A 23754-nucleotide genomic window follows, 5' to 3' on the forward strand; every position below is an offset into this window, starting at 1 on the left:
AATATATTTCTACGCATTTTCCCGAACAGCACTCATTGCGAGCAAAAAAAAATGTCTTTTTCCTTATTCGTCAAGCTATCGTGAGGGCCCTGAACTTGGAACAATTCATCTGGCAAAGGACGCTTTATGATGCCGACTAAATGCAACTCTTTCACAAGCTCAACGCACATCCAAGGCTAGCAACGGATTCAAACAACAGCCATGCCGTATCTCGCCCAAAACGTCACGTCGTGCATACGAAGGGAGGCAAACATAAAGAGGGCCTTGGAACACAGAGAGTGGGTAAAAGAAGCAGGTTGATTGATTTATTTGGGGGCTTCCTTGCAATCCATGGCGGTCTCCTCACCCATGGCAGTGAGAATAACAATGTCTGGGGGAAGTCAGTTACTGTGCGCAGTATAAATCTTCAGGTGGTACTCACTGCAATCCTTCTCCTCGTCCTTAAACATTTTCTTGATCTTCTCACCGATCTCGTTATCGGGGACCTTGACGTCGTCCTTGGTGTCACCGTCGTCGGTCATGAGGGAGAGGAAGTCATCATCAGTGATGTCAAGCTACCGAACACACAGGTTAGGATTATACACCCACGAGGCAAACTCTCTAGAAGATACTAACCAGCTGGTACTCCTTGCGGCTGACGTTAGGGACGTCCATGTTGTGGGTGGAGGGGGACAGGTCTTCGAGCTTCTTGCCAGTGAAAATGTCCAGGGCGACAATGTGGACCTTGGCGTGACCGTGCTTTCCAGTCTTGGAGGTGGACATGTCGACGATCTTGCAAGGACGACCCTTGATGACAACGTGACCGTTCTTGCGCAGAGCGGAGCACTGCATGGGGTAGGTCAAGGACGCACCAGCGTCGGCGGATTCGAAGGTCTCATGCTGTGAGTGATAATGTCAGCCGAGGAGCACTCGACACCAATGTTGTCTTCAACGAGAACCGCAAGAAACGGATGAAGATGCAGCCCCAAGGCCGTGATCCAAGGGGGGCACAAGAGGGGGAGGTGCGGGGCTAGGAGGAACCCAGCAACAGGAACACAGAGAAATGCGATGACAATCGAACGAGAAAGGAAACTTGACAAGAGACGTACCTCGTCAGCCATGGTGAATAAGTTTCGGAGGGATTAAGAAACAAAAAAGAAAGAAATGGAAAGAAAACAGAGAGGACGACGAAAGATGATTATGGAGAAGGGAGGAGAAGGAAAAGAGAAAAATCGGAAGAGTCGAAGAAGAATCGACAAATCGCTGGCGAAAAAAAAAGGCAGTTTTGTTGTGGCGGGGTTTAAGCATCGCTAGACCGGGTTGGGGTTAGCGTGCACTATCGGTGTCTCTCGCCGCCCGTACCATCCAGACCTGTCCCAATCGAGTAATCATACTCTCTGGCCCTTCTCCAGTTGTCCTGTACAGACACATCTCGGTTCTCAATCCCACCTGGAGTCTTTCTGTCGATGTCATAACCTACATTATTATTTCCTCTCCAACCTCTTCCTCCAATCCATGAGGTCGTTTCTCTCCCCAACGCCCTCGTCCCCTCCCTCCGTGCGGCAACTCCAGCAGCATCATGTGGCTTGACCGCATCTCCGGTCATTCGACTCCCTCCGGTCCTCAAGCCGATAGTCGCAGTAACTCTCCTCTTCCTCGTCGATCTTCCTCTCGTCTCTCCCCCTATGCGCCGTCGAACTCTCGCCCCGGTACCGCTCGACAAGGTTCCTCCTTATCTGTCCTTTTGACCCCCAATGACTCGACCGCTTCTCTCCCCGCAACCGCACGTGGCGATGGGTCCGCCTTCAAACAGAATGCTGCCAGGTCCCGTCCATCGGACGTGGCAGATCCGTTGGAAGTTTTGAACGGAATACTGGGAAAACAGAAGAACGAAGCCCGAGACTCCAGCACATCTTTAGACTCCATCGCGGATGCCAAACCTGCCCAGTTGGTGGACGATATCGACTTCGGCGGACTGAGTCTGGAAGAATTCGTCACCAAACCGGAGAAACCAGGGCGTGTGGCCAATGGCGGTGTTGAGGCTCAAACTCTCCAGCAGTTTGAGAAGGAACGGGATAAATTCCAGGATCTCCATTCTGCTATTACCGGTTGTGATGACGTATCCAAATCGGTCGAGATGTATCTGAGTGACTTTCAAACGGAGCTGGGCGCTGTCTCGGCAGAAATTGAGTCCCTCCAGACCAGATCGATTCAGTTGAATGCAATGCTGGAAAATCGCCGGAAGGTGGAGAAACTGCTTGGACCCGCGGTGGAGGAAATCAGCATCTCCCCTTCCGCCGTGCGCCAGATCGCAGAAGGCCCGATTGATGAAAATTGGGTTAAAGCTTTGAATGAGATTGAGACCCGAACTGCCAGCATCGATGCGAAAGTTTCCAGCTCCAACAGTGCCAAGTCTATTGAAGATGTACGCCCGCTGTTGGAAGATATCAAGAAAAAGGCCGTCGAGCGGATTCGGGACTATCTGGTTTCTCAAGTGCGAGCGTTGCGGTCCCCGAACATCAATGCTCAGATCATCCAGCAGCAGCGCTTGGTCAGGTTCAAGGATCTGTATAGCTACATTTCAAGAGCTCATCCTACCCTGACGGGGGAGATTACGCAAGCCTACATTAATACGATGAGATGGTACTATCTGTCACATTTCACGCGCTATCTCCATGCCCTTGAGAAAATCAAGGTGTATCCCAGTGATCGGAATGAGGTGCTCGGGGGTGATCCCTCAGCCCAAAGACACAGTTCGTATCCATTGCCAGGGTTTGGCTCGCAATTCGACTGACGATACTACAGGCAATGTCCCTGGTGGACGGACGGGCGCAGCGGCCCATGACCCATTTTCCCTGGGAAGAAGGATTGATATCCTTCGAACAGCCAACCACATGGCGATGTCGTCCTATCTGGCGGAGGAGGACAACTCCTTCCATGGCCTGGAGGTTCCATTCAGGAATTTTAACCTCGCTTTGGTGGACAACATCTCGGCTGAATACTCGTTCATGACGGAGATGTTCTCCACTCTGACCTTCCATCAGATATCGCGCAAGGCCGTGGAGATATTCGATCCCGTCTTTGCCTTGGGCCAGCGATTGACGAAGCAGCTTATCGAGAATACTACAGACTCGTTGGGAGTACTCATTTGCGTCCGACTAAACCAGCAGGCTGCTTTCGAGCTCCAACGGCGGAAGGTACCGGTGGCTGACTCGTACATCAATGGTGTGAATATGCTGCTGTGGCCCAAGTTCCAGAAGATTATGGACGTACATTGCGAGTCCCTAAAGAGAGTTGGCTCACAGACGGGGCGAAGTGCGGTATCCGCCTTGTCGCTCGCTGGCGGAGATGACTTGAATCAGTCCTCCGCTCCGCACTTCCTCACCCAGCGATTCGGACAACTGATGCATGGCATTCTGGCCCTCAGTAGTGATGCTGGTGACGATGAACCGGTATCGAACAGTTTGAGTCGACTGGCAGCGGAGTTTGATTCTCTCCTGGCCAAGCTCAGTCGGATCGGGGGAGATGCCAAGCGACGGGAGAGGTTCCTCTTCAACAATTATTCTTTGATCTTGACCATTATTAGTGTATGTCTCTCAGCAGCGATGATGCGTTGTTTTTGCTGACGCAAGACAGGATACCCATGGTAAATTAGCGACTGAACAGAGACAGGTATGTTTACTCTCCTGGATATGGTGAGCTTCGGCTAACGCTGGGCAGCATTTGGATGAGATGCTGAAGAATGTCGGGAAGCGAGGATAGAGGTCCACTTTCCATTGAAAGTATCTATTGTATTTTATACATTTACTGGGTGTAAGTATAGAGAAATGCGATATGGCCATACATCTGCCCACGGATATATTTCCGGATGCTCGGCCGGAGTTTGATGTATAGCAGCCGTGACTTTTCACGAAATATCAACTGTAGATATTTCAAAAATTTACATCTTTGCAGGACAGTTAAGCTACCAGGTAATTGCGCCGCTTCGTTAAGTCTACAGGACATAGCAATAAGCATCGTAGATGCTGCATCGACTCCACCGATAATCACTCCGAAAACGTGGAGTGGAGCTACCCCCTCATCTCCTCGCCACGATATAAACCCACAGATCGCACCTCGGGACAACCCAGTGCAGTCAACCCCCCATCTACCCGGCAATGGTTTCCCGTACTTGTCTATCGCCCCGTACACTTCTCCGCCACTCACCGCGGCGCAATTTCTCCAGCACGAGAGCTTCCAGCGCCGACGTCACCCATGCGGTAAGCCTCCTTTTCCCCGAAGCGACGACGCAGGACTAACTGACCGCATAGGTTATCGGAGCTGGCGTGGTAGGGCTTGCCGTTGCGCGGCAGCTGGCTGCGAAGCCAGGTACGTCGACCGTGCTTCTGGAGAAACATGATGCCCCCGGGACGGAGACCAGCAGCCGAAACTCCGAGGTGTGCCTCCCGACGCAACCATGGTGGAAAGATAATTAAGATGAGAGCAGGTAATCCACGCTGGATTATATTACGGAACGAACACGCTCAAAACGAACCTCTGTATCCGCGGTAAAGAGCTCCTCTACGACCTCTGCCAGCGGCAGGCCATCCCACACCGCAACACGAAGAAATGGATCGTCGCCCAGACGGCAGAACAGTGGGAAGCCTGCTTGCGCGTACACGAGCACGCGCAACGTATCGGCGTGCCGACACGTATCGTGGGTGCCGACGAAGCGCACCGCCGCGAGCCCGACGTACAGGCGCGAGCCGGGATTGTCGAGAGCCCGACGACTGGCATCGTGGATAGCCACGCGCTTATGACCTACCTCCACGGCGACCTGGAGGATCGCGGCGGCGACTGCGCGTTCCTTACGCAAGTAACCGCCATCGAGCCGCTAAACCCTGGATACCGCATTACTGCCGTGTCTGGCGACGAGACCACCTCTATCACCGCCGAAACGGTCATTAACAGTGCTGGGAACTATGCCTGCGCTATCAATAATATGCTCCTCCCGCCTGAGCGCCATCGCACCCCGTTCTACGCGAAGGGCACATATTTCTCCTACGGTGCGTCTCGCCCGACCACCTCCGTGTTAGTTTACCCAGCTACGCTCCCAGGCCACGGCGGACTAGGTACCCATCTGACCCTAGATATGGGCGGGCGCATCCGGTTCGGCCCAGACGTCGAGTGGGTGGATGATCCCACGGATCTTAAGCCTAGTCCAGCGCGGCTGCAGCAGGCGCTACCAGAGATTAAAGCGTATCTACCTAGCGTTGATGTGGATGCGATCGGTTTAGATTACTGTGGGATCCGGCCTAAGCTCGGACGCGGCGGCGCGGTGAACACAGGCACCGGGTTCCAGGACTTTGTTATCCAGGAAGAGGAGGGATTTCCAGGGTTCGTCAACCTGTTGGGCATTGAGAGTCCCGGGTTGACGAGCTCGTTAGCCATTGCTGAAATGGTGGAGAAGCTTATGTACCGATAGATAGATGACTTGAACTGCCCGTGATACCCTTCACATAGACTACAATGCATTGTTCCCTGCTTGCATGTGCTGCTGAACTGTATGTACTGCGTTGGCTAGCAGCAACGATGGCATGACCCACGGTGAATGAGAATTCACGCAAACCTAGACCTCCACATAACCTTGTTACGCAAGCTTAAGCAGCGACTAATCGGAAGCCAAGAAAAGTGCATTTGCCATCAACCAGAGGCGCATGACGTCAAGACTGTCAGCCGCACGGCTCACTGGCCGAACAGACACGGAGACGGACCACACACATGGCGTGGACTTCTAGAACAATTGATTCTCGTTTCACGCCCAGGAGGTACTAGGTCTCATTCGTCAAACCGTCATCAAAAGAGTTTCTGGGTGAAAAGTCAAGGAATTATAAGGATAGTCGACGAAGAACCGGTTGAACGCTGGAGGCTTTCCCGAAGCGGACACTCGCCACAATTGCATTCCACATATTACTATAAGAGTCTCCTGACACTCCCACCCCCATCGACATATAAGATATAAACCCTCCATATCCCTATACATCTAAACACAACACGCACAATGGCAGACATGCTCTACGAACCATACACGAAACAACGGCCCCGACCCAAACCTAAGGCCAAATCCACCTCCAAGTCCAAACCAGACCACTCCAAACGCTGCTGGGACTGGGTAATCGTGCACGGAAACTGCCACTACGCGAAGAACCGCTCTATGTTCCGCAGCTACCGGCGTGCCCCCGGCAAAATCGCCGGCAGACGGGTCCTCGGCGTTGGAACCGTGGAGCTGCGGGTGCGCCGGGGACCGCAGGATGACCGCACGAACACGCTCGTCCTGCAGGAGGTGCTGCATATGCCGAATGCCCCGTGCAATGCACTTTGTATCGACAAGTACCGCGATGCAAACCCCGACTCCGACGTTGAGGAGAGTGAGAGTGAGGATTATGTGGCGGCCGTGAAGGATGTGGACCGCGAGCCGCTCTGGTACGGACATGACTACGGGCATATGTTGAAGGTGGTGCTGGCGGGACAGCCGGAGGGAGAGTCGCACCTGGGTGATGGAAAGAGTGGGGGAGCCATGCTGGGCGTGGTTGCTTCTCCGGAAGAGCTAGAGACGTTGTGGAGGAGGGTTCGGGAGAGGGACTGGGCGTTTTAAGCAATTTTTTGCTTAATAGGTTAATGAGTGATGACCAATGACTGTGACTATATTATGGAAGATACGTGTATGTATACAATTTATTCATGATTCATACGTCGTCTATGTACAGGATCGCTGGTGACTGCCGCTATCATACAATACTCTGGGTACAGGACGTCACGTCTTCGTCTTTTGTTGAGATGGCTGCGCTTCATGTCCAGCCAGCTGGGGTGAGCGCGCTCTCCAGGAGCGACGCATCACTCTACATCCAGAAGCACATCGCTCATAATATGAAGCACGTAGGCGAATTTGCGCACGCTCCATTTCCCGGCGTCCTTCAACAGCCCCGCATAATCCAGGAGGATACGCCGCGCCGATTGGTATCCGCCTTGAAATGGGACGCCACGGAGGTACACTGTGCCTCCGTTGCGGATGAAATTCACAGCCGGGTCATCGGACGGTGTGAAGGATTGGCTCCCACGGGGCTCCATGAAACTAGTGAACCCCTCTGTTCCAACCTTGTCCCAATCGATGTCATCTAAGAGCTCTATGGATGTGCCACCTGCTTGCAACTCCGCAGGGCTGGGTACCATGAACACATACAAGCCCAGCACCAGTGCAGCTGAGAACAGAGAAAAGACCGAGTGGAACATGGTATGGTCTGAAGCTTTGCGGTTGATCATGGCTTTGTAGATGTGCGCTGCATGTAGACACGCCCGTCGGGCGGCGGGGGTCTGCGACCATGTCGCAATGTCGTCTAATGCTTTCCGTGCAGGTTCCGGGCCGGAGCGTCCAGCAGCGAGGTCGAATATCTGGATGTCAGCGGTGAGGTTCATACACATGTTATGCCACATAACCGCAGCGTTCGGATTCAGGCGCGCTAAGACTTCGCCATACTTGTTGGCGATCTGCAATTGTAGGTCTGGGAGACATCTCGCACGGCCATCCATGGCATATGTATGACAAGGGGCGAAGGGGTAGCTCGCTCGATTAGACAGTAATCGATAGTATGCCTCCGACAGCCGGAGTTGAACCATGGACAGGATCCCGTGCATGCAGAAATCATCAACGGGGTGGTCCACTGATGGTATGTTAACGTTTTCCGACGGGGCAACCACCGTGGGCATTAGAATGCGCTTTCCACCATGGATAAGCTGCATCCATCGCATGGAGGAATTGGCCTGAAAAAGGCTTTCGTTGCATGGGAGGATGAGTTGAATAGAGTCCGGGACGATGATCGGACTGACGGACAAAAATGAAGAATACCACGAGTCCAGTAGCAGGAGACCGGTAATCAGTCTGACTGGTTAGTTTGGATCATAACACCGTGTATTTTTAAAGAGCTTACCGTTTCACCGACTCCACCTTACCCCACGCTTTCCATCGTGTTTCAATGTCGGGAACTGCCTCAAACAGGGTCATGTCAAGAATCTGGCCTTCTGTGGCTGCAAACAAACCATGTCTTTGCGCAGTCTTTTAATTGTTAGCGGGGTGCCAGGGCGAGAGAAGGAGACACTTACGGCCATAAGGTTGACATAAAGCATCTGGGCCTTTTCGAGATGCTCTTTCTCCTGGTTCTGTCAGTATATTATGGACGTCTCTGATGGGTGGTTCATACTCCTGTCATAGCAGCCAGATTAAGGAAAAGAAACGCAGCTGCAAACGTTGACATTGTGTTGATTGAACTTTCCGCTCCAACCGTGCACTTGGAGAGGTCGGCAGAGATCTTCTCGAGGACAGACTAATGACATATAAGTAAATCAACCAAAGACTGGAACCTGGCAAACCAACCGAAAAGCTTCGAGAGACAAAGTTGGTCGTCCCCTTTGTGCCGAGTATGACCATTCCGATCAGGCACATGCAATGGAGTAATGGGGGACGGATGTTCTTAGCAGAGAAGGTAGGAAGATGGATAAATGGGATGAGTGGGTGAAAGTTGCGGAAGTACAGGTCAAGTGCCATGTCGAAGATCTCCGCTGGGGGAAAGTTGGGAAGGGTGCCAAAAGCTGCCGCAGAAGAATGATGAGGAAGAGAGCCGTTGGCTGGAGACCGAAAATGTGGATTTTGAAGAGGTGCTTGGCCAAAAGTCGCATAGAGCTGTTGTCTACACTCCTCATCTAGACCATGCCGTAGTCCCTGTGCGAGACCCGCCGTACTGTTGAAGGAATGCGCCGGGTGGACTGCAAAAATATTGTCTAAGTCCGTTGCGGCTATGTCTCTCCATAGGCTATTCATTAGTCGTCCGGTATTATTTGATGGGGCCAGCCAATAACGCTGGACTTTGGCGAATCTTTCATTGGGGATATAGCTGCTGGATTCGGCACCGACGCTGCCTACGGATGGCCGATTTTGTCTCTCGGGAGAGAGAGTTGTGGCGTCTCCAACAAGACCAAAGTTGGCATCGTGGCCCATATCCAAGGAACCGTGATTCGAGCTCCCATCGGCGCGAGGCTCGAGCCAAAGTTGGAGCATGTCATTCGGTGTGGGGTCGAAGATAGTGCGATAGGAAGATTGTTCAGCAGCGGCAACATCGTTCCAACCGAAATACTGAGGTTGACCCTCGACCATCAGCGAATTGACCTCAGGCTCCGTACGGGCTTGATGCGTCGAGATATCGGCAAGAAAGTCCAAGGAGGATGGCGGGAGATTTGGGGCGGAGGACAGGTCCAATCCGTGAGGAGTAACAGGTGGTAAGTTCGGAACGACCGAGGTATCCGTAGTAAGACCAGGAATGAGTGCCTGGCCATCTATGGGAATTGTAGAGGAGCGGCGATGCGACGATTGATCAGACGGCGCTGAAGGTTGTCTAGTATTCTTGGCCCCGTTGGCCACTGCCGTCCCGGGGGCATTATGACCTTTCGCATGGCGACTCAGAACATCGCTAAAAAAAAATGAGTGATTTATTCCGTGGTCTCCATACGTGGGACAAAAGATAGAGTGGCTTTGGGGGACATTCGGATATCTCGACTGCGGCGCAAGGTCGTTGACGTACCTCCGGGAAAATCGTTTGTGACAGACATTGCATTCGTACGGTTTCTCTTTGGTATCTGGCGATTGTCAGAGGAGTTTGAAGCGAAAGGTCTCAGAGGATCAGAGGTCTTACGCGACCGTTCATGGCGCTTGAAATGTTCGGTCTTCTTGAACCGACGGTCACAGATGGTACACTTTCTGACAACCATGATGAAGGTCGCGGCACAGCGCGGGGACGCGAGGAGAAAATAGAATCGGAGCCACCTCGCATGACATCCGTTGAGCTGGGAGGAAGGGAGACGAGGGAGAGAGGATGCGAAAAAGAGGAAGAGGAGGGGACAGGAGACTTTCCAGCAGATTTGCGTGAAGCATCCAGCAGTTCCTGACTGGTGCCCGCGGGGGGTGCGGGTGGTAAGGACCGATACGACTAGTTTCCCACAATTACGTGGGTCGGGGAGGACGCATGACGGTATGGAAACGGTATATTACTCCCCGGTGGTCTCTCCCTCCCAACTATACCGACTACTATACATTGCCTACTGGCCTTATCCTCTCTTGAAACTTCCTACGCGATACACTATGGTATAATTGCTGGAACAGATTGCACTGGTAACTCTCGACCAATTCTCACGAACCGCATCCTTCCGGCCATCCCTCGTGTCGAGCGACTCTTAATAATGTCTCGGTCAGACTGGATCGACGTCGCAAAGCTGGGGTTTCCGCTGCTTTGGGTCTAGCGTGCCCTGTCAGTGGGGGAGGGCCGGTAGTTGATCGAGCCGCCATTTGCCGATCTGCCAACCCTAATCTATATGCCACGAGATTGCGCCATCTCCGCCAGGCGCCCATCGTCATAGTACATCTCCATCCGCTGTCTGCGTGTCGTGTTGTCGGCCTTGACCTGACGGAGAATCTCTTGGATATTGGGATACGAGGAGAATTTGTCCTAGAGCGCGTTACTTCTCGTTCGGTTGCACGCCACAACTACACATACCGGAAGAGTATCCCAGACTTTTGGATCAGTGCCCTGGTTCTTGAAGGTCCCGCACCCACCTCGGGCATATTCCGTGAACAAGAAAGATCGGCTGCTTTCCACCATGATGGTCATTTGATCTGGCGACGGTCAGCCTAGTCCTACGGACTGCACTTAGTTGGACCGTTGCTTACTCTCCAGGATCTTTCGCGGCTCATTCACCTGGTTACGCATCTCATAAACATAATCCTCACTAAAGTTGCCATGTGGAGTATGGCTGATTTCAACCGACCCGCCGCCAGGCAGGAAGTCGTCAGAGCGTCCCAGGCCACTGCCATACAGACAGGCCAGGAACTCCGTGGCAGAGTTGCGATGAAAGTACGGCAATCGGAAGGTGTTTGATGCCACGTCCCAGCGAGGTCCGAACCACAGGAAATCAGCCAGCGGAGTATCCGGGTCTCGGGATTTGGCTGTCAACACACAGTTCACAGATGGATCGGTGTGGTCAATGGATGTCGCATTCTGAGAGGCGAACTTGGTCAAGTCATACTATAAACGAGGTATTAATACCTATACCTCCCCTATCCCTTGTAACAGCACCTACCTTGTACGGCACGACATTTCCGTGCCATGCAACCAAGTCAAATGGGCTATGGTCTTGCTCGATAGCATTGTACAGCCCATTCGCCTTATTGACAATGGACCAGTCTTCATGCAAAATTTCATCGATATGCGCAACTGGATGGAGAAAATCGCGGGGGTTCGCTAGTCCATGACCGCCTAGAGGTCCCAGATCAGGGAGTTCCCATCGCGACCCCCAGACCTCAGTAATATATCCCCGGGCGACATTGTGACCGGCACCACGGCGGACTGTAAATCGAACTCCACGAGGGATTACGCAGATCTCCCCGGGCTGCAGAAAAAGCTTTCCCATCTCGGTCTGAATATCCAGATTACCCAGCTGCGCCACGATGAGAAAATCCCCATCGGTATTGCAAAACGCTCGGTGGTCCATGTCGGCGTTGATCATGAAGACATACAGCGCAATGCCTTCGCGTAGGTTGGGGTCTCCGCTTCCTCCGAGGGTATGGAGTCCATCAACAAAGTCAATCTTTTCATCTCCCTTAGGGAGAGGAAAAGGTGCCCACTCTCCTTGCTCGGCAAGGGTGGCAACCTTAGGGTTTAGAGACAGAAAGCAGTTTTCTATATCTGCCTTGTGGGGAATCTTGGCTTTATATCCATCTAGGTGTCGAGCGTCAGCTATGGCGATGCCATATCGTCGAAGTAGGATATCATACTATGAGCAGCTGCTGGTCGGACACGGTACATGTATGTACTGAAGTTCGCGTGCCGTGGCGCTGTAAAAGCCGAGTATGTAATTCCCTCTGTGTACAACCCGAAACGGGGTTCTTGGGGGTTGTTTTGGCCGGCTGGTAAGGTTCCAGGGATGACCTCAGACTGGAAGCGGTTTCCAAATCCTGCAAGATACTCATATGGGTCATTATCGCGAGTCGGCTTACGACTCATAGTATCTGTATAATGGAAGACTTTCTGAAAGTCTGTGATAGGAGTTCTCTCCTTGATGGGCGGAGCGGGCATCGCGAGTTTGTCTGATTAGGCTTCCTGATGTGCTCTTGAGTACACTGTAGTTTATCAATCGTAGCCCACGACTAGGGATGACAAGTGTTTTTTTGAAGAAAACAAGACCATGTTAATCAAGCTTGACCGTCCACGTCGACTGGCCCCTCTGGTAGTGGGAGTAGTATGTATGAATGTGGAGCACTCCTCCAACATTTGAAGCGACCCACATTCGGCCCCAGGTTTTTCTGAGCTCCTATATCCACCCACCATAGCTTATATCGTGGAGATAAAAAGTGATAACGATAGCTCATGCGGGGCATATGTGGATGCGGAGTCAGTATGCTTTTGAAGATTGGTAATCCCGACGCTAGAGACTCGACTACTTCGGATATCACTGGTTGGCTGGATTAAGTATCAGTTGACGAATATTCCCGAACTATTGAGGCAGTGCATATCATGTCTAAAGCGCCTGCCGTAAGCTTGTCGTAATGCGCTGACCTAAATCAGTTGTATAGAGCTACTCGCAGGAGGCTCAAGTGGCATCATAAAACAAGTCTACAGGCATCTTCGTCAGCTTCCGAACAAGTCCATGGCAACCGCACCGTACTGGGATGCCGGAGAGTTGTATATGCAGATATTTGTCACGCAATTGATCAAGATAATCAAATTTTTCTTTTTAGCCAAACATAACTTTTTATGAATTGGTTTGACGATAGAGCTTTGGAATGGGGGACTGCATCTGTAAGTTCTCATCGATGAACAGAATTCAACTGCTGATCTCGTCGAACACCAAGCTTGACATAGCGCTTCTTCATTCTCTTCTTACAATAAAGATTCAATTGCCTATAAAATTCACGCTAGTCCACTTGCACCTCTCTGGAAGGGCCCAAAATATACACACCGCAATTGAATGGCGATGGTTTGTGGTATTGAACTCGATGTAGGTTCGAGGATAACATAACAATGATACTTTTTAAAGTGACACTTATGCTTCTTTCTTCTCCCTAAGATAAGAGACAGTAAGAGAAAAGTGAATGTGGCTGCATGGTTCTCTCTAATCCTCTCAACTACAGGAATATACCCTGACAGATTAAATGTTATATTGTCATAGGCGGTACCTACTTGGTCACCAACTACACTGCTGAATGTCAACACCGTAATTTAATGCTAATAGAAGCAAGATATATTTATGCTAATAGTTTAAGCCTCTCTATAATGAATGGTGTAACTGTACTTGAGTACATCTCAGGTTAGTACCCCTCAATAGTCACTGGCTACTTGTCCCCAGCACTCATCTGTCACTATATTTCAGCCTTCATCTATTTACTCTTTTTATTTCCCCACACTTTCTTCCCCTTTCATTCTTGCGCCTCTCACACCTCTCATATTTCTCCCACTTCTTCCGTACCCTAGCTGCCTCGTTGAATTACATCTCCATACGTCGTGTATTGAAACTTCACGCTAGTTAAATCTCAGCTCCATCTAAGATGCATAGGAGACTGTCAAACCGAGAAGACCATGAAATACTACTACACCGCACCACTAGATGTCTGGGAACTTTTTGATAGCTGAATGGTATTTTTCAGTCGACAGTGGCCCTGTTACCGTTTGTCTTTGGAATCGCCTCCTGTCCCCCATGGCCCTCTATTCCAGGCGACTGGAAGTTTCTGTCTGATCCTTATATTTCTACGCAGTAAGTAAGATTAGTTTGCTATAAATACTAAGATTAATTTGAAAATTAAGTGCTATACTAACCCATCCGTGTTTTAGATGACTCTCTTTGATTGATCATGAAGAGAACAGCATCTCTTGACAAACAATGAAGCGGTCATGGCAGAGGCAGGGCTAGAGCTCCGGGTCCTTTATGAGCAAGGTTGCCGGGTTGTTGGGGTAATATGGGGAATCGTATTCTTCTAGACATTTGACTCCAAGAGGATAGACCCTTTTGCCTATATCGTGAATGCAACTTAATGCTCCGGGGCACTGGCTGGTTTAACCCAACAAATACCCTCAATACGAAGTCGCCTCCACCAAAGGAAAGACCACGCATTGGGTAGCCTTTGTAAACGAGGGGTCTTCCTGCTTGAAAATCTCATGTTCAATTGGCATGGGATTATAGAGACGATGCAGTGACGGCCGTCCCATATACATTCTGCTAAATGATGAAGCAGGATCTGTTGGCAGGGTAAATCCATCGTCTATTCAACATAGTAACATCTGGCTAGAAGTCCCCTAACAATACTCTCTCCGTATATTTGAATGGACTCGGCACAGACTGCGTAGATATTCTACTAACACTGTTGGAGTATTCCCCAGGAGTCCTTTGATGTTGGTTCTCCGACTGTTGACCCCACATGAACGAACGTGGGGCCGGCATCGCATCTCCACCGCCGAAGAAGAAGAACGTCCCCTCAACTTCATTTTGCAGCAGTTGGGAAATTGTGAAGATCGTATCCGGTGGCGAGTAGAGACAGCCTGATTTTGATTATCCATTGCGGCTGGTCCGGCCATAAATTACCTACACAGGGCACTGGGGAATTACTTAACGAGAGTCGCCATTCCTCGTCCGCGAAGTCATCTTCACTCAAAATGTCGATGTTTACCCAGTTAGTCCGACTCTCTCGAGCACAAACTAGGATCAATGTAATCAATTCACGCCGGTCAATTGGCTCAGTGAGTGCAATTGACTCGAGTATCTTTCGCACACTGTTTGGAACAGAAGAAATCCGCAAGGTACAGATTCGCCCTTCGAACAGAAGTGAAATGGACTAATATCCAACCAGGTTTTCGATGATGAAGCTTACATTAATCGGTGCATTGATGCCGAAGCTGCCCTTGCCAGAGCGCAGTCACGCTGTAACGTGATCCCTTCTCAAATTGGGCAAATGATTACCCAGAAAGCGCTTGATTCGAAGCTCGATTTCGATCGGCTGCGTCGCGAGACCGAAATCGTGGGATATCCCATTCTACCCCTGGTTCGACAGCTGTCAGCCATTTGTGGTGATGAAGCGGGACGTTATGTTCATTGGGGAGCAACCACCCAGGACATCATGGATCTAGCTAGTGTCTTGCAGATGAAAGAAGGTCTGGTCATAGTTGAGCGGCTGTTAAAAGATATCATCAAGACCCTCCGTGAACTGTGCACAAAGCACAGAGACACCCCAATGGCTGGTCGGACGCATCTCCAGCATGCCCTTCCCGTAACCTTCGGGTACAAGTGTGCTGTCTGGCTTTCTGGATTCCAGCGCCACCTTGAGCGTCTGGAGCAGTTGAAGAGCCGCACGTTGCTCGTACAGTTCGGGGGAGCGGCGGGGTCTCTCGCTTCTCTAGGTTCCGGTGATGATGGACTCCGCGTCCGCAAGGCTCTGGCGGACGAGCTGGGGCTGACGGATCCCCCGATCACTTGGCACGTTGCTCGTGATGGAGTGGCCGAGATAACCAACTTCCTGGCGCTGATGGGAGGCTCAATGGGCAAGCTCGCGTTGGATATTATCGTTATGTCATCCAATGAGCTCGGTGAGGTATCGGAACCCTTTGTGCCACACCGTGGAGCTTCGTCGACCATGCCGCAGAAGCGGAATCCGATTTCCAGCGAAGTGATCCTTGCTGCATCAAAGGTGCTGCGGTCCAACGCCGGGCTGGTCCTGGATGGTATGGTTGCGGACTTCGAGCGTGCTTCTGGCCCCTGGCATCTGGAATGGGTGGCCGTGCCAGAAAGCTTTGTGATAGCAGTTGGAGCTTTGTCGCAGACGCACTTTGCCCTTTCTGGCTTGTGTGTACACAGCAAGCAAATGCTTGATAATCTACACTCAACTAAAGGCCTTATTGTAGCTGAGGCAGTGATGATGGGCCTGGCACCGCATGTGGGTCGGAACAAGGCTCATGATATTGTCTATGAGGCTTGCAAGGAAAGCATAGAGAAGAACCGCACTTTGCTGGAGTGCCTGTTGGAGAAGCCTGAAGTGATCTCAAAGATGAGTACGGAGCAGGTTAGCAAGTTTTGTGACCCGGTAAACTACTTGGGTGCATCTGGTCGCATGGTGGATGACGTTCTTTCTGTGGATTAGAAGCTGGGTATACATCAGCATACTAGAACATACTTGATATACGGAGTTGCAACCACTGTATATAAAGGTTTTAAATACTCATAGGTCCAATTGTCCTTGTGTTTAATTATTTTTTCATTATGCTTATAAATACAGGGGAGATACCTAGATTTGGTTGCCAAAGTAGTGTTATCTTTTAGCCTTGTTTGGAACTAAGGATAAAGCTGTGTTGAATAAATGTTAGGTCAAACAATATAACACGAGGCAAGATGGCCGAGCGGTCGAAGGGTGAGCAACCCCTTACATAAACTCATCAACCGCTTCAACACTAACAGTATCTCAGCGCCGGATTCAAGAACCTTCTGTTCTTCAGAATTAGAAATTCTGCATCCCGGTCCGCGTAAGCGGGCGCGAGTTCGAATCTCGCTCTTGTCAGTATCTTTTTCTTGGCCCATCCATCCACCCAACACCAGACTTACAACGCGCAACCCAAATTCAGCCCTTTCACAACACGTTATTTTTCCAATATCCTTCTATTAACTGTCTATAAGCATTTCTACCCCTATGCAATCCTCCAAATGGCTTTTAATTTTCCGTTCAGTTAAGAATTTACGTCGACATGGGTGGACAAACCCTGGCGGCTGAGTAGAGACGGCTATACCTACATGCCATACAATGACCCCATCACGTCAACAGATGAACCGTCTCCCAGCCCTCCTCGCCCTCTTCGCGATGTTCACGATCACCTGAAGGCCGTCGCGGCCGCAGAATCCATCCTTGCCTATGGTTCTCTCCACCGTCCGCACCGTCCCACTACCATCGCCTGCTGCATCCGGAACCCAGATCAGCTCCTCTGCCGGTTGCCCAGGGACCTCCGTGCGTCGGGGATTGAACCACGGCAGTCCAACCAGATGGTTCGCAACTGTATGGATGAAGCTATACAGTTTCTCGAACCGACGGGTGGTCCCAATCAGGACAAGACGCGCCTGTCGTACGCCACCCGCACATACGGGTTCAAGTAGATAGATCCCGTTGTCATTGATCTCCTCCACGTTGGACGCCTGGTCTTGGATAACCGCATGGATGAGCTCAGCGGAACAATCCGACACGAGAGAATTTATTTTTACTAACGACAGTCCATCAATACTTCCGTAGCTCCCAAAGACATCCCTTCAGTTCCAGACTGTTTCGCAGTTAACTTTGTGGTCGAACAATACCATTCCTTCCAGCAAACAATGGCTAGCCCACAAAGAGTGTAGAGACTCTCAAGAAGATTATCCAAGTCTCCTCCATTAGCTTCGTATGCCCTATATGCCTTGAAGGCTTTCCCTAATCCGACCTTCTATACCGCTACTTCTGGAAGCAGAGAGTCCTAACCTCGATCTTCCGGCCCTCCTACACCCGACCGCCCCCGCATTATGAGGCCTTGCGGGATGCCGTGTCACGGTCGCAGCGGCCCAGCGGTCGAGGCAATCCCCGCAACGAGAGCGTCTTCATCGCCGCAAGCTTATACGATCGAGACGGGGAACTGGCCGGAGGGGCATGGGGATCAGCGGTTCTGGCGCAGGTCGATCTCCTGGGGGAGGCGAACGTGTTTCTGAGCATCTACGATACTCCCGGTGTGGTTATCATGGAACTAGAAATGATCAATGCTGGCACTATTGGCCTGACCGGCAATCTGTTTCACGTCGAGGAGAACTGGGAGGATGGGAGGCCTCAGGGCTCCCTTACGCGCACTTATAAGGGGCATGAAGCATGTGAGACACTTGGTCCGAAAGAAGAAAGCCCAGATCCTTGAGGTCATGAGTAGAGCTATTTCAAAAAAATTTCCGCAGTGCCCCGAATATACTCAGTGAGATGTATCCTTCGCGGAATCCATATCACAGAAATGCAATCATGATTGATTATAGGGTCTCGGCGCAAAGTCTATGATGTACAATAACTCACAATCAACCAGATAGATGCCCATTCAGCTATCACTGTCAGTCACAACGCCTTTCTTCTCGGCAAGGAACTTTGCGACTCCCCTATAACGCCTCCTGGACGCTATTCGCCAAGGTGTTTTCCCTTAACACTACGTTAATCTGTATGAACAAAGCCTCAGGGTGCTTGAAGACTTACCCTTTTCATCCTTCGTGTTCAGATCGACTCCGTCTGTAGAAACGAGGGCTTCCACGGCTTCTATAAATCCGTGGCGTGCAGCTAATGCCAGAGGTGTGCGTCCTTTATAGTCCCTGGGATTTAGTTCTATCCCGTTGGTCTTAAGCAAAACTTCTAAAGTTGGAATATGCCCCTTCATTGCGGCATACGACAAGGCGGAACGCCCACTAAGGCTTCTGGCGTTAATATCAATACTGCTGCTGGAGACAAGTAGTTTCACTGTTGTGTGCTGGTTATTCAATGCAGCCCACATCAAGGGCGTTCGGCCCTCGTCGTCCGTGGCGTTGGGGTTGATCTCCTTCGTATCCAGCAGAACTTCCAGTGTTTTATCGGCTCCTCGACTTGCAGCTAATGCAAAAGGCGTTAGATTTTGATAATCCCTGACATTGAAGTCTATCCCTTCAGCACCAACTAAGAGCCGTACAACATCAGCCCGGTCCCGCCAACAAGCCTGCGAAAAAGGTGTTCGGCTCAGATGGTAATCTCTTGCGTTCACATCAATGCCTTTCGTCTCGAGAAAAATGCGCACGGCTTCCCAGCGACCGAAACTAGCAGCCACTCTTAATGGAGTCTCACCAACCTCATTTCTAGAATTCACGTCAACGCCGTCAGTCATAAGGAGGAGTTTTATTAAGATGGGATCGCCTGTTGCCGCCGCCAAAGACAGGGGAGTTGCTCCCGCCGAATCCGGACGGTCAGGTTTGACACCTTTATGCCGAATCAGTGATTCCACAACCCCTGTGCTCCCACACAACGCAGCCCAACCAAGCGGTCCCAGGCCGTTGTGAAACTCGCTGGGATATTCAGGATCGACACCAAGCGCCAATAGTAAGTCTGCCACTGTCTTGTGTCCTTTCATCGCAGCCACACTCAGCGGGGTGAATTGCGTCCTGTCTTTCCTATCGGGATCTACACGGCGATCTGCGAGTAGCATTTTGACAATCGTTTCATTACCTGTCGCCACCGCACTGAATAAAGGACTTCGTTCTTCGCCATCCAGCGACTCTGGATCAGCTCCGGCATCAAGTAGCAGCTGTACGATGTTCGCATGCCCCTTGCTAGCAGCTAACGCTAAGGGCGTTCTGCCATACTCGTTTCTCGTCTCTATGTTTGCTCCAAGTTCGAGCAGTTTGCGTGCTGCATCCAGTTTTCCCTGCGTTGCTGCCCACAGAAGTGCGGGGTTACCCTGTCGGGTGTCGGAGCAGTAGAGACGAGGGTTCAGGAAGTCATATAAGGCTCGTGTGGTCTGCGCAAAGGCGTTGATGTCTTTCTCGAATTCAAGGTAGTCTGTTATACAAAACAGTATCTCGTTTGGAAGCTGTAACAGACTCATTTTCTAGTATGTGATGGTGTTGATGGATCGTGAAGAGAGATCGGAACGAACGTAAAGGACAGCGTTTATTTAGTTGTCCTTCGGGCGCAACCCCTCACTCTCACTGGGTGCATCTATCGTGAGTCCCGCATCACAGGACCGGGGTACAGACCCGGGGTATAACCGTTCCACAGGTCGCTTGGCCAATGAGCGGGATAGATTGTTGTATTCCAACTTACCAGTTCCCCATTCCCGATCCTATGATGAAATTATGCATGAGGCCTGAGTGGGTAGCATGTCTAACAGTATTAAATTCCCCATAATATCTTGCTCTATACCCACTTTATAGTCTATCTAATGGCCTACTAGATGACATTATAAGTAGCATTTAGAATAGCATCCTATATGGCGCTCTATATATCTTTCTGAAACTGGTTTAGAAGGAATAAAAGAAGTACAAAGTGGGCCATTTCAAAGGGCTCCTAGCCAACCCACGGTGACACGTCAACACTATTTAGTTTCACCTTCACACAAATCCCTGGACTTTCTGACAAGGACATGTGGAATCCCATTAAATTACGGTTGGTGCTGAGTTTTTAATACCACCACAGTCGGCTTGTTCGCACCTTCAGTATTATAGATTGATCAACGCGAAACATTGTGTTGTGTACCTAGGTAGTGAGCTTCGTGTGAGACTTACCTACTTCTAGTATAGCTAAAATAGCCACGCGTTACTAAATAGAGTTCTTGATCTGGTCTATGATTTCCAGTTATTTTCACTCTAGATATCTTATTTTGGTAAAGTGGGAGTGAAGGTCTTGACGCGAGAGAGTAAGAGTGTCTTTACCATCCATACCCGACACACACAAAGAATCTGAGACAAAGCTACTGGTGGGTTCCCAGAAACCATGGTTCATACTTCCCATGCTCTCCTAGAAACAAGTACTCCGTTACTATATACCAAGGATGACGTTTGACCCATATAATTTGCTGTGGGAGTTAATCTCCCACTTCACCACTTACATTCTATATTCACACTCACCATCATGATGATGCTTCATCAAGTCTCTTTTATTCTTCGCCCCTATCTCTTTCTTTCTCCTTCTTCATCCCCCGTGGGTTCATATCCTCCTGTTCTTCCTCTACTCATCTTATACAAGCACAATGCCATCGATGTCAAGGAAGACTGTCATTGACGCTCCCTTCAAGTTTCTTAAGACCAGTCTAGGACATCTTAAATGTGAACCTCGAGGAAATACTCGCTCTTTGCCATGCCTCTCCTGACCCTGGTCTTCAGGCCAAAGATACGGCCTCAGATTTCCGCGTAAGGATACATATTCCTAGTACTGGGCTAGACTGATAGTACAATAGTCGAGACACTAGGAAAATACGATGAAGAACCCAGCAACTCTACCCAAAATGGGCAAGTATGTTGTCTAGACGCCATAATTTATTCCACCTGTTGCAAGCTGCTGGACAATGACACTAAAACAGAACCCTTGAGGGCCCATGATTTGCCTGCGAGAAAAGGCTAATGCGGGATGTGAAGAGATATTGGGGCAGCTTATTTCCCAAATTTCTCGCTTATATGGGTGATTTTCAATTAATAACATATTAATATTGTACAAGGTCAGTCTCTAACCATCTTAGAGATCGTCCATTTCTCTCAGGTGAACGCGAGGAAGGAGAACGACACAGTCTACGGTCCCCTTACAGATAGTCACATGTTCGCCTTTTCCTAAATGCGCAACCATAAGCGCACAAGGAGTCAGATCACGAGAGATGCTACACTGGTCTCACCGAAGACCAGAACTGTAGCAATAACACACCCGCTTCAATAGTACTACACCGTACTATTCAGAGCTGGGTCACTTTTGGTAGCGAGACAGTTGAATTCAGGCTGTCGGAATTGCGTCCATTTCTCAATTCGTCAGAATGTCCTAGCCCAGGACGAGTCGGGGGCTCCTTACTGCAGAGCGCTACACTTGTAAGTTATTATAGTTAATATTAGCCAGAAAGGCTTTCGTCTGAAAACATTGCAGGAATTTTCGATATTTCCACTTTGTTATGATATACATTTCTCGAGGGCGATGTATACACTCACGTACTGCATAAAGGGCATAGTCGCTATGACGGAGCTCCTACAGACCCGCTAAATATACAGACAAACGTGAAAGGCTGGTATTCCCGAAGTGGGTTAATTGAGCAAATATATTTGGCTGATTGAGATGAACCCACTGTGGGTATTGGGGAAGTTGGGGTAATTTCCAGCCATGTGAGTGGATTCCCCTGCCGAATCGGCATCTCTGTCCCAGCTGTCAGTACGTAGTTATTCATCGCCTCGATGGAGCAAATTATAGTGATTTAGGCAGTTATACCCGAGACGACTCCAGTACACAGTACGTACTGATATGGCGTGGTTCAAGATTATTTATTGCTCATCAATGCTCTCTGCTCCTCTCCTTCAACCATATCCGCTCACACGCACCAGCAATACTCGCTCGATACCGCCAATATGCCAAAGCTCACGCCTGAATTGGTGGAATCCATCACCAACTCCGTTAAGAAAGGGTTCCAGGACCAGCTTGCATACACCCAAAAATTGATCCGCTTCGGGGGCCAGCGGGGCCAAGAATTTGATGTGCAGAATTTCGTCTTCGATCAGTTTTCCGAACGTGGGTATGGGCCGGTTCGGTTAGATATGGACGAGAGTGTACTCTCACAACACGAAGGGGCTGGAAAATTCTCTGAGACTCACTCCAAAGCACCCGTAGTGGTGGGTGTGCACAAACCCCGGTCTCCAGCTAAGGATGGTCGGAGTCTTATCCTAAATGGACATATTGATGTCGTACCGCTAGGGCCGCTCGACCTGTGGTCCCGCGATCCCTATAGCGGTGACATAGAAGGGGATCGGTTATATGGAAGAGGAGGTGCAGATATGCGAGCAGGGAGTGCTGCGAATTTATTTGCGCTCGATGCTTTGCGCAGAGTAGGGTTGCAGCCTGCCTCGGATGTCATCCTCGAGTCTGTTGTGGAGGAAGAGTCGACAGGGAATGGAACACTCATGGCTCATTTGAAGGGATATAAAGCCGATGCGGTCCTGATCCCGGAGCCTATGGACGAGAAGCTCGTTCGGGCTAACACAGGTGTGCTCTGGTTCCAGATTGAGGTTAGAGGGGTTCCAGTCCATGTCCGGGAGATGGGGACTGGCATGAACGCCATCGATGCCTGCTGGAGGGTCATTGGTGGCTTAAGGGAGTTGGAGAAAGATTGGAATGAGAGAAAGATTGGACGGCTGTATTTTGAACAAGAACAGCATCCTTTGAGTAAGTCACCATTAAGCCCCCGTTGTCCACCCCAGAGTGTCCTTTATTATCCTCAGATAGTTTCTCACGCTGGTGTAGATTTGAATGTCGCCATGGTCAACGCTGGTGACTGGGCATCGTCTGTCCCCGCGTGGTGTCGAGTAGATTGTCGCATGGCCATCTTTCCCGGCGTCAGTGCCAAGTCTGCAGCAGAGGAAATCGAAAGGAAGGTCCAAGAAGTTGCGGCAAACGACACATTCCTGAGCAAGAACACCCCAATGGTGAATTGGAACGGATTCTTTGCGGAGGGATACGTTCTCGAGCCGGGAAGTCAGGCAGAAAATGCCCTGCAATGGGCCCATCAACAGGCCACAGGGGAAGAAATGCAGAGCTTCACCACTCCAGCCTATCTTGATACTAGAGTCTTTGCTCTCTACGACAAAATTCCTGCCTTATGCTACGGACCGATTAGTGGAAATATCCACGGATTTGACGAATGGGTGAGCATCAAGAGTTTGGAAAGAATCACGACGTCCATTGCCTTGTTCATTGCGGAGTGGTGTGGAGTGGAACAGATTTGACATAAGGAGTTGGAGTTCTAGCTAGCAAGATGTCACATTATCATCGGCAAGATCAGTCAGGATATTTACACTACATCTAGCATGAAATCTTTGTTGCAGAGTCGTCGAGAAGCATAAAGGTTATCCAGCCATGATCACGCGGAGATGGACAATGACTTCACAACCGTACTGCAGGACTTGGAGAGTACGTTAGCTTTGAGTATTAGCACTACTAGAAACGACTTTAGAAATTAA

General features: G+C 50.3%; 8 protein-coding genes across 8 annotated transcripts; 5 read left to right on the forward strand and 3 right to left on the reverse strand.

Moving 5' to 3' along the window:
• Positions 1-35: 35 nt before the first annotated feature.
• On the reverse strand, positions 36-1220 carry BDV59DRAFT_181369 (Eukaryotic translation initiation factor eIF-5A). The gene is made up of 4 exons (XM_073690228.1): positions 1089-1220; positions 616-879; positions 422-554; positions 36-370 (listed from the first exon to the last, which is right to left on the reverse strand). Exons 1-4 carry the CDS (start codon positions 1098-1100, stop codon positions 306-308), a joined length of 474 nt encoding a protein of 157 aa, XP_073546394.1. The 5' UTR covers positions 1101-1220; the 3' UTR covers positions 36-305.
• A 338-nt stretch (positions 1221-1558) lies between these two features.
• On the forward strand, positions 1559-5443 carry BDV59DRAFT_194099 (Vps52-domain-containing protein; the record flags this gene model as incomplete). The annotated part of the gene is made up of 6 exons (XM_073692337.1): positions 1559-2732; positions 2785-3566; positions 3616-3674; positions 4115-4238; positions 4290-4415; positions 4466-5443. 6 exons carry the CDS (start codon positions 1559-1561, stop codon positions 5441-5443), a joined length of 3243 nt encoding a protein of 1080 aa, XP_073546395.1.
• Positions 5444-5981: 538 nt separating this feature from the next.
• On the forward strand, positions 5982-6710 carry BDV59DRAFT_181375 (uncharacterized protein). Its single transcript, XM_073690229.1, has one exon. The coding sequence runs from the start codon at positions 6020-6022 to the stop codon at positions 6611-6613; it is 594 nt and encodes a 197-aa protein (XP_073546396.1). The 5' UTR covers positions 5982-6019; the 3' UTR covers positions 6614-6710.
• A 142-nt stretch (positions 6711-6852) lies between these two features.
• On the reverse strand, positions 6853-9774 carry BDV59DRAFT_203234 (FTFMHR domain-containing protein; the record flags this gene model as incomplete). The annotated part of the gene is made up of 7 exons (XM_073694227.1): positions 6853-7894; positions 7944-8068; positions 8116-8166; positions 8214-8336; positions 8387-9476; positions 9588-9642; positions 9699-9774. The coding sequence occupies 7 exons, from the start codon at positions 9772-9774 to the stop codon at positions 6853-6855; spliced, it is 2562 nt and encodes an 853-aa protein (XP_073546397.1).
• Positions 9775-10370: 596 nt separating this feature from the next.
• BDV59DRAFT_208856 (RmlC-like cupin domain-containing protein) lies at positions 10371-12134 on the reverse strand (the record flags this gene model as incomplete). Its single annotated transcript, XM_073695284.1, has 5 exons — positions 10371-10508; positions 10557-10675; positions 10730-11084; positions 11140-11777; positions 11834-12134. The coding sequence occupies 5 exons, from the start codon at positions 12132-12134 to the stop codon at positions 10371-10373; spliced, it is 1551 nt and encodes a 516-aa protein (XP_073546398.1).
• Positions 12135-14525: 2391 nt separating this feature from the next.
• BDV59DRAFT_61631 (class-II fumarase/aspartase family protein) lies at positions 14526-16290 on the forward strand. The gene is made up of 2 exons (XM_073696770.1): positions 14526-14849; positions 14900-16290. Exons 1-2 carry the CDS (start codon positions 14706-14708, stop codon positions 16181-16183), a joined length of 1428 nt encoding a protein of 475 aa, XP_073546399.1. The 5' UTR covers positions 14526-14705; the 3' UTR covers positions 16184-16290.
• Positions 16291-16827: 537 nt separating this feature from the next.
• On the forward strand, positions 16828-17960 carry BDV59DRAFT_203237 (uncharacterized protein; the record flags this gene model as incomplete). The annotated part of the gene is made up of 2 exons (XM_073694228.1): positions 16828-17076; positions 17529-17960. The coding sequence occupies 2 exons, from the start codon at positions 16828-16830 to the stop codon at positions 17958-17960; spliced, it is 681 nt and encodes a 226-aa protein (XP_073546400.1).
• A 4164-nt stretch (positions 17961-22124) lies between these two features.
• On the forward strand, positions 22125-23529 carry BDV59DRAFT_208859 (acetylornithine deacetylase). Its single transcript, XM_073695285.1, has 2 exons — positions 22125-22960; positions 23039-23529. The coding sequence occupies exons 1-2, from the start codon at positions 22150-22152 to the stop codon at positions 23518-23520; spliced, it is 1293 nt and encodes a 430-aa protein (XP_073546401.1). The 5' UTR covers positions 22125-22149; the 3' UTR covers positions 23521-23529.
• Positions 23530-23754: the final 225 nt, after the last annotated feature.

Source organism: Aspergillus ambiguus, assembly GCF_047715705.1.
Source record: "Aspergillus ambiguus strain CBS 117.58 unplaced genomic scaffold BDV59scaffold_23, whole genome shotgun sequence".
Classification (NCBI taxonomy): Eukaryota; Fungi; Ascomycota; class Eurotiomycetes; order Eurotiales; family Aspergillaceae; genus Aspergillus; species Aspergillus ambiguus.

Excerpts from the sequence above, each read along its gene's own strand:
- BDV59DRAFT_181369 (XM_073690228.1), bottom strand. Across the intron at positions 555-615 it reads GCCGCAAGGAGTACCAGCTG|CTTGACATCACTGATGATGA; the intron begins GTTAGTATCTTC and ends TGTGTTCGGTAG. Across the intron at positions 371-421 it reads GGACGAGGAGAAGGATTGCA|ACATTGTTATTCTCACTGCC; the intron begins GTGAGTACCACC and ends GACTTCCCCCAG.
- BDV59DRAFT_181375 (XM_073690229.1), top strand. The coding sequence starts at position 6,020 with ATGGCAGACATGCTCTACGAACCATACACGAAACAACGGCCCCGACCC.
- BDV59DRAFT_61631 (XM_073696770.1), top strand. The coding sequence starts at position 14,706 with ATGTCGATGTTTACCCAGTTAGTCCGACTCTCTCGAGCACAAACTAGG. Across the intron at positions 14,850-14,899 it reads GAACAGAAGAAATCCGCAAG|GTTTTCGATGATGAAGCTTA; the intron begins GTACAGATTCGC and ends ATATCCAACCAG.
- BDV59DRAFT_208859 (XM_073695285.1), top strand. The coding sequence starts at position 22,150 with ATGCCAAAGCTCACGCCTGAATTGGTGGAATCCATCACCAACTCCGTT. Across the intron at positions 22,961-23,038 it reads ACAAGAACAGCATCCTTTGA|ATTTGAATGTCGCCATGGTC; the intron begins GTAAGTCACCAT and ends ACGCTGGTGTAG.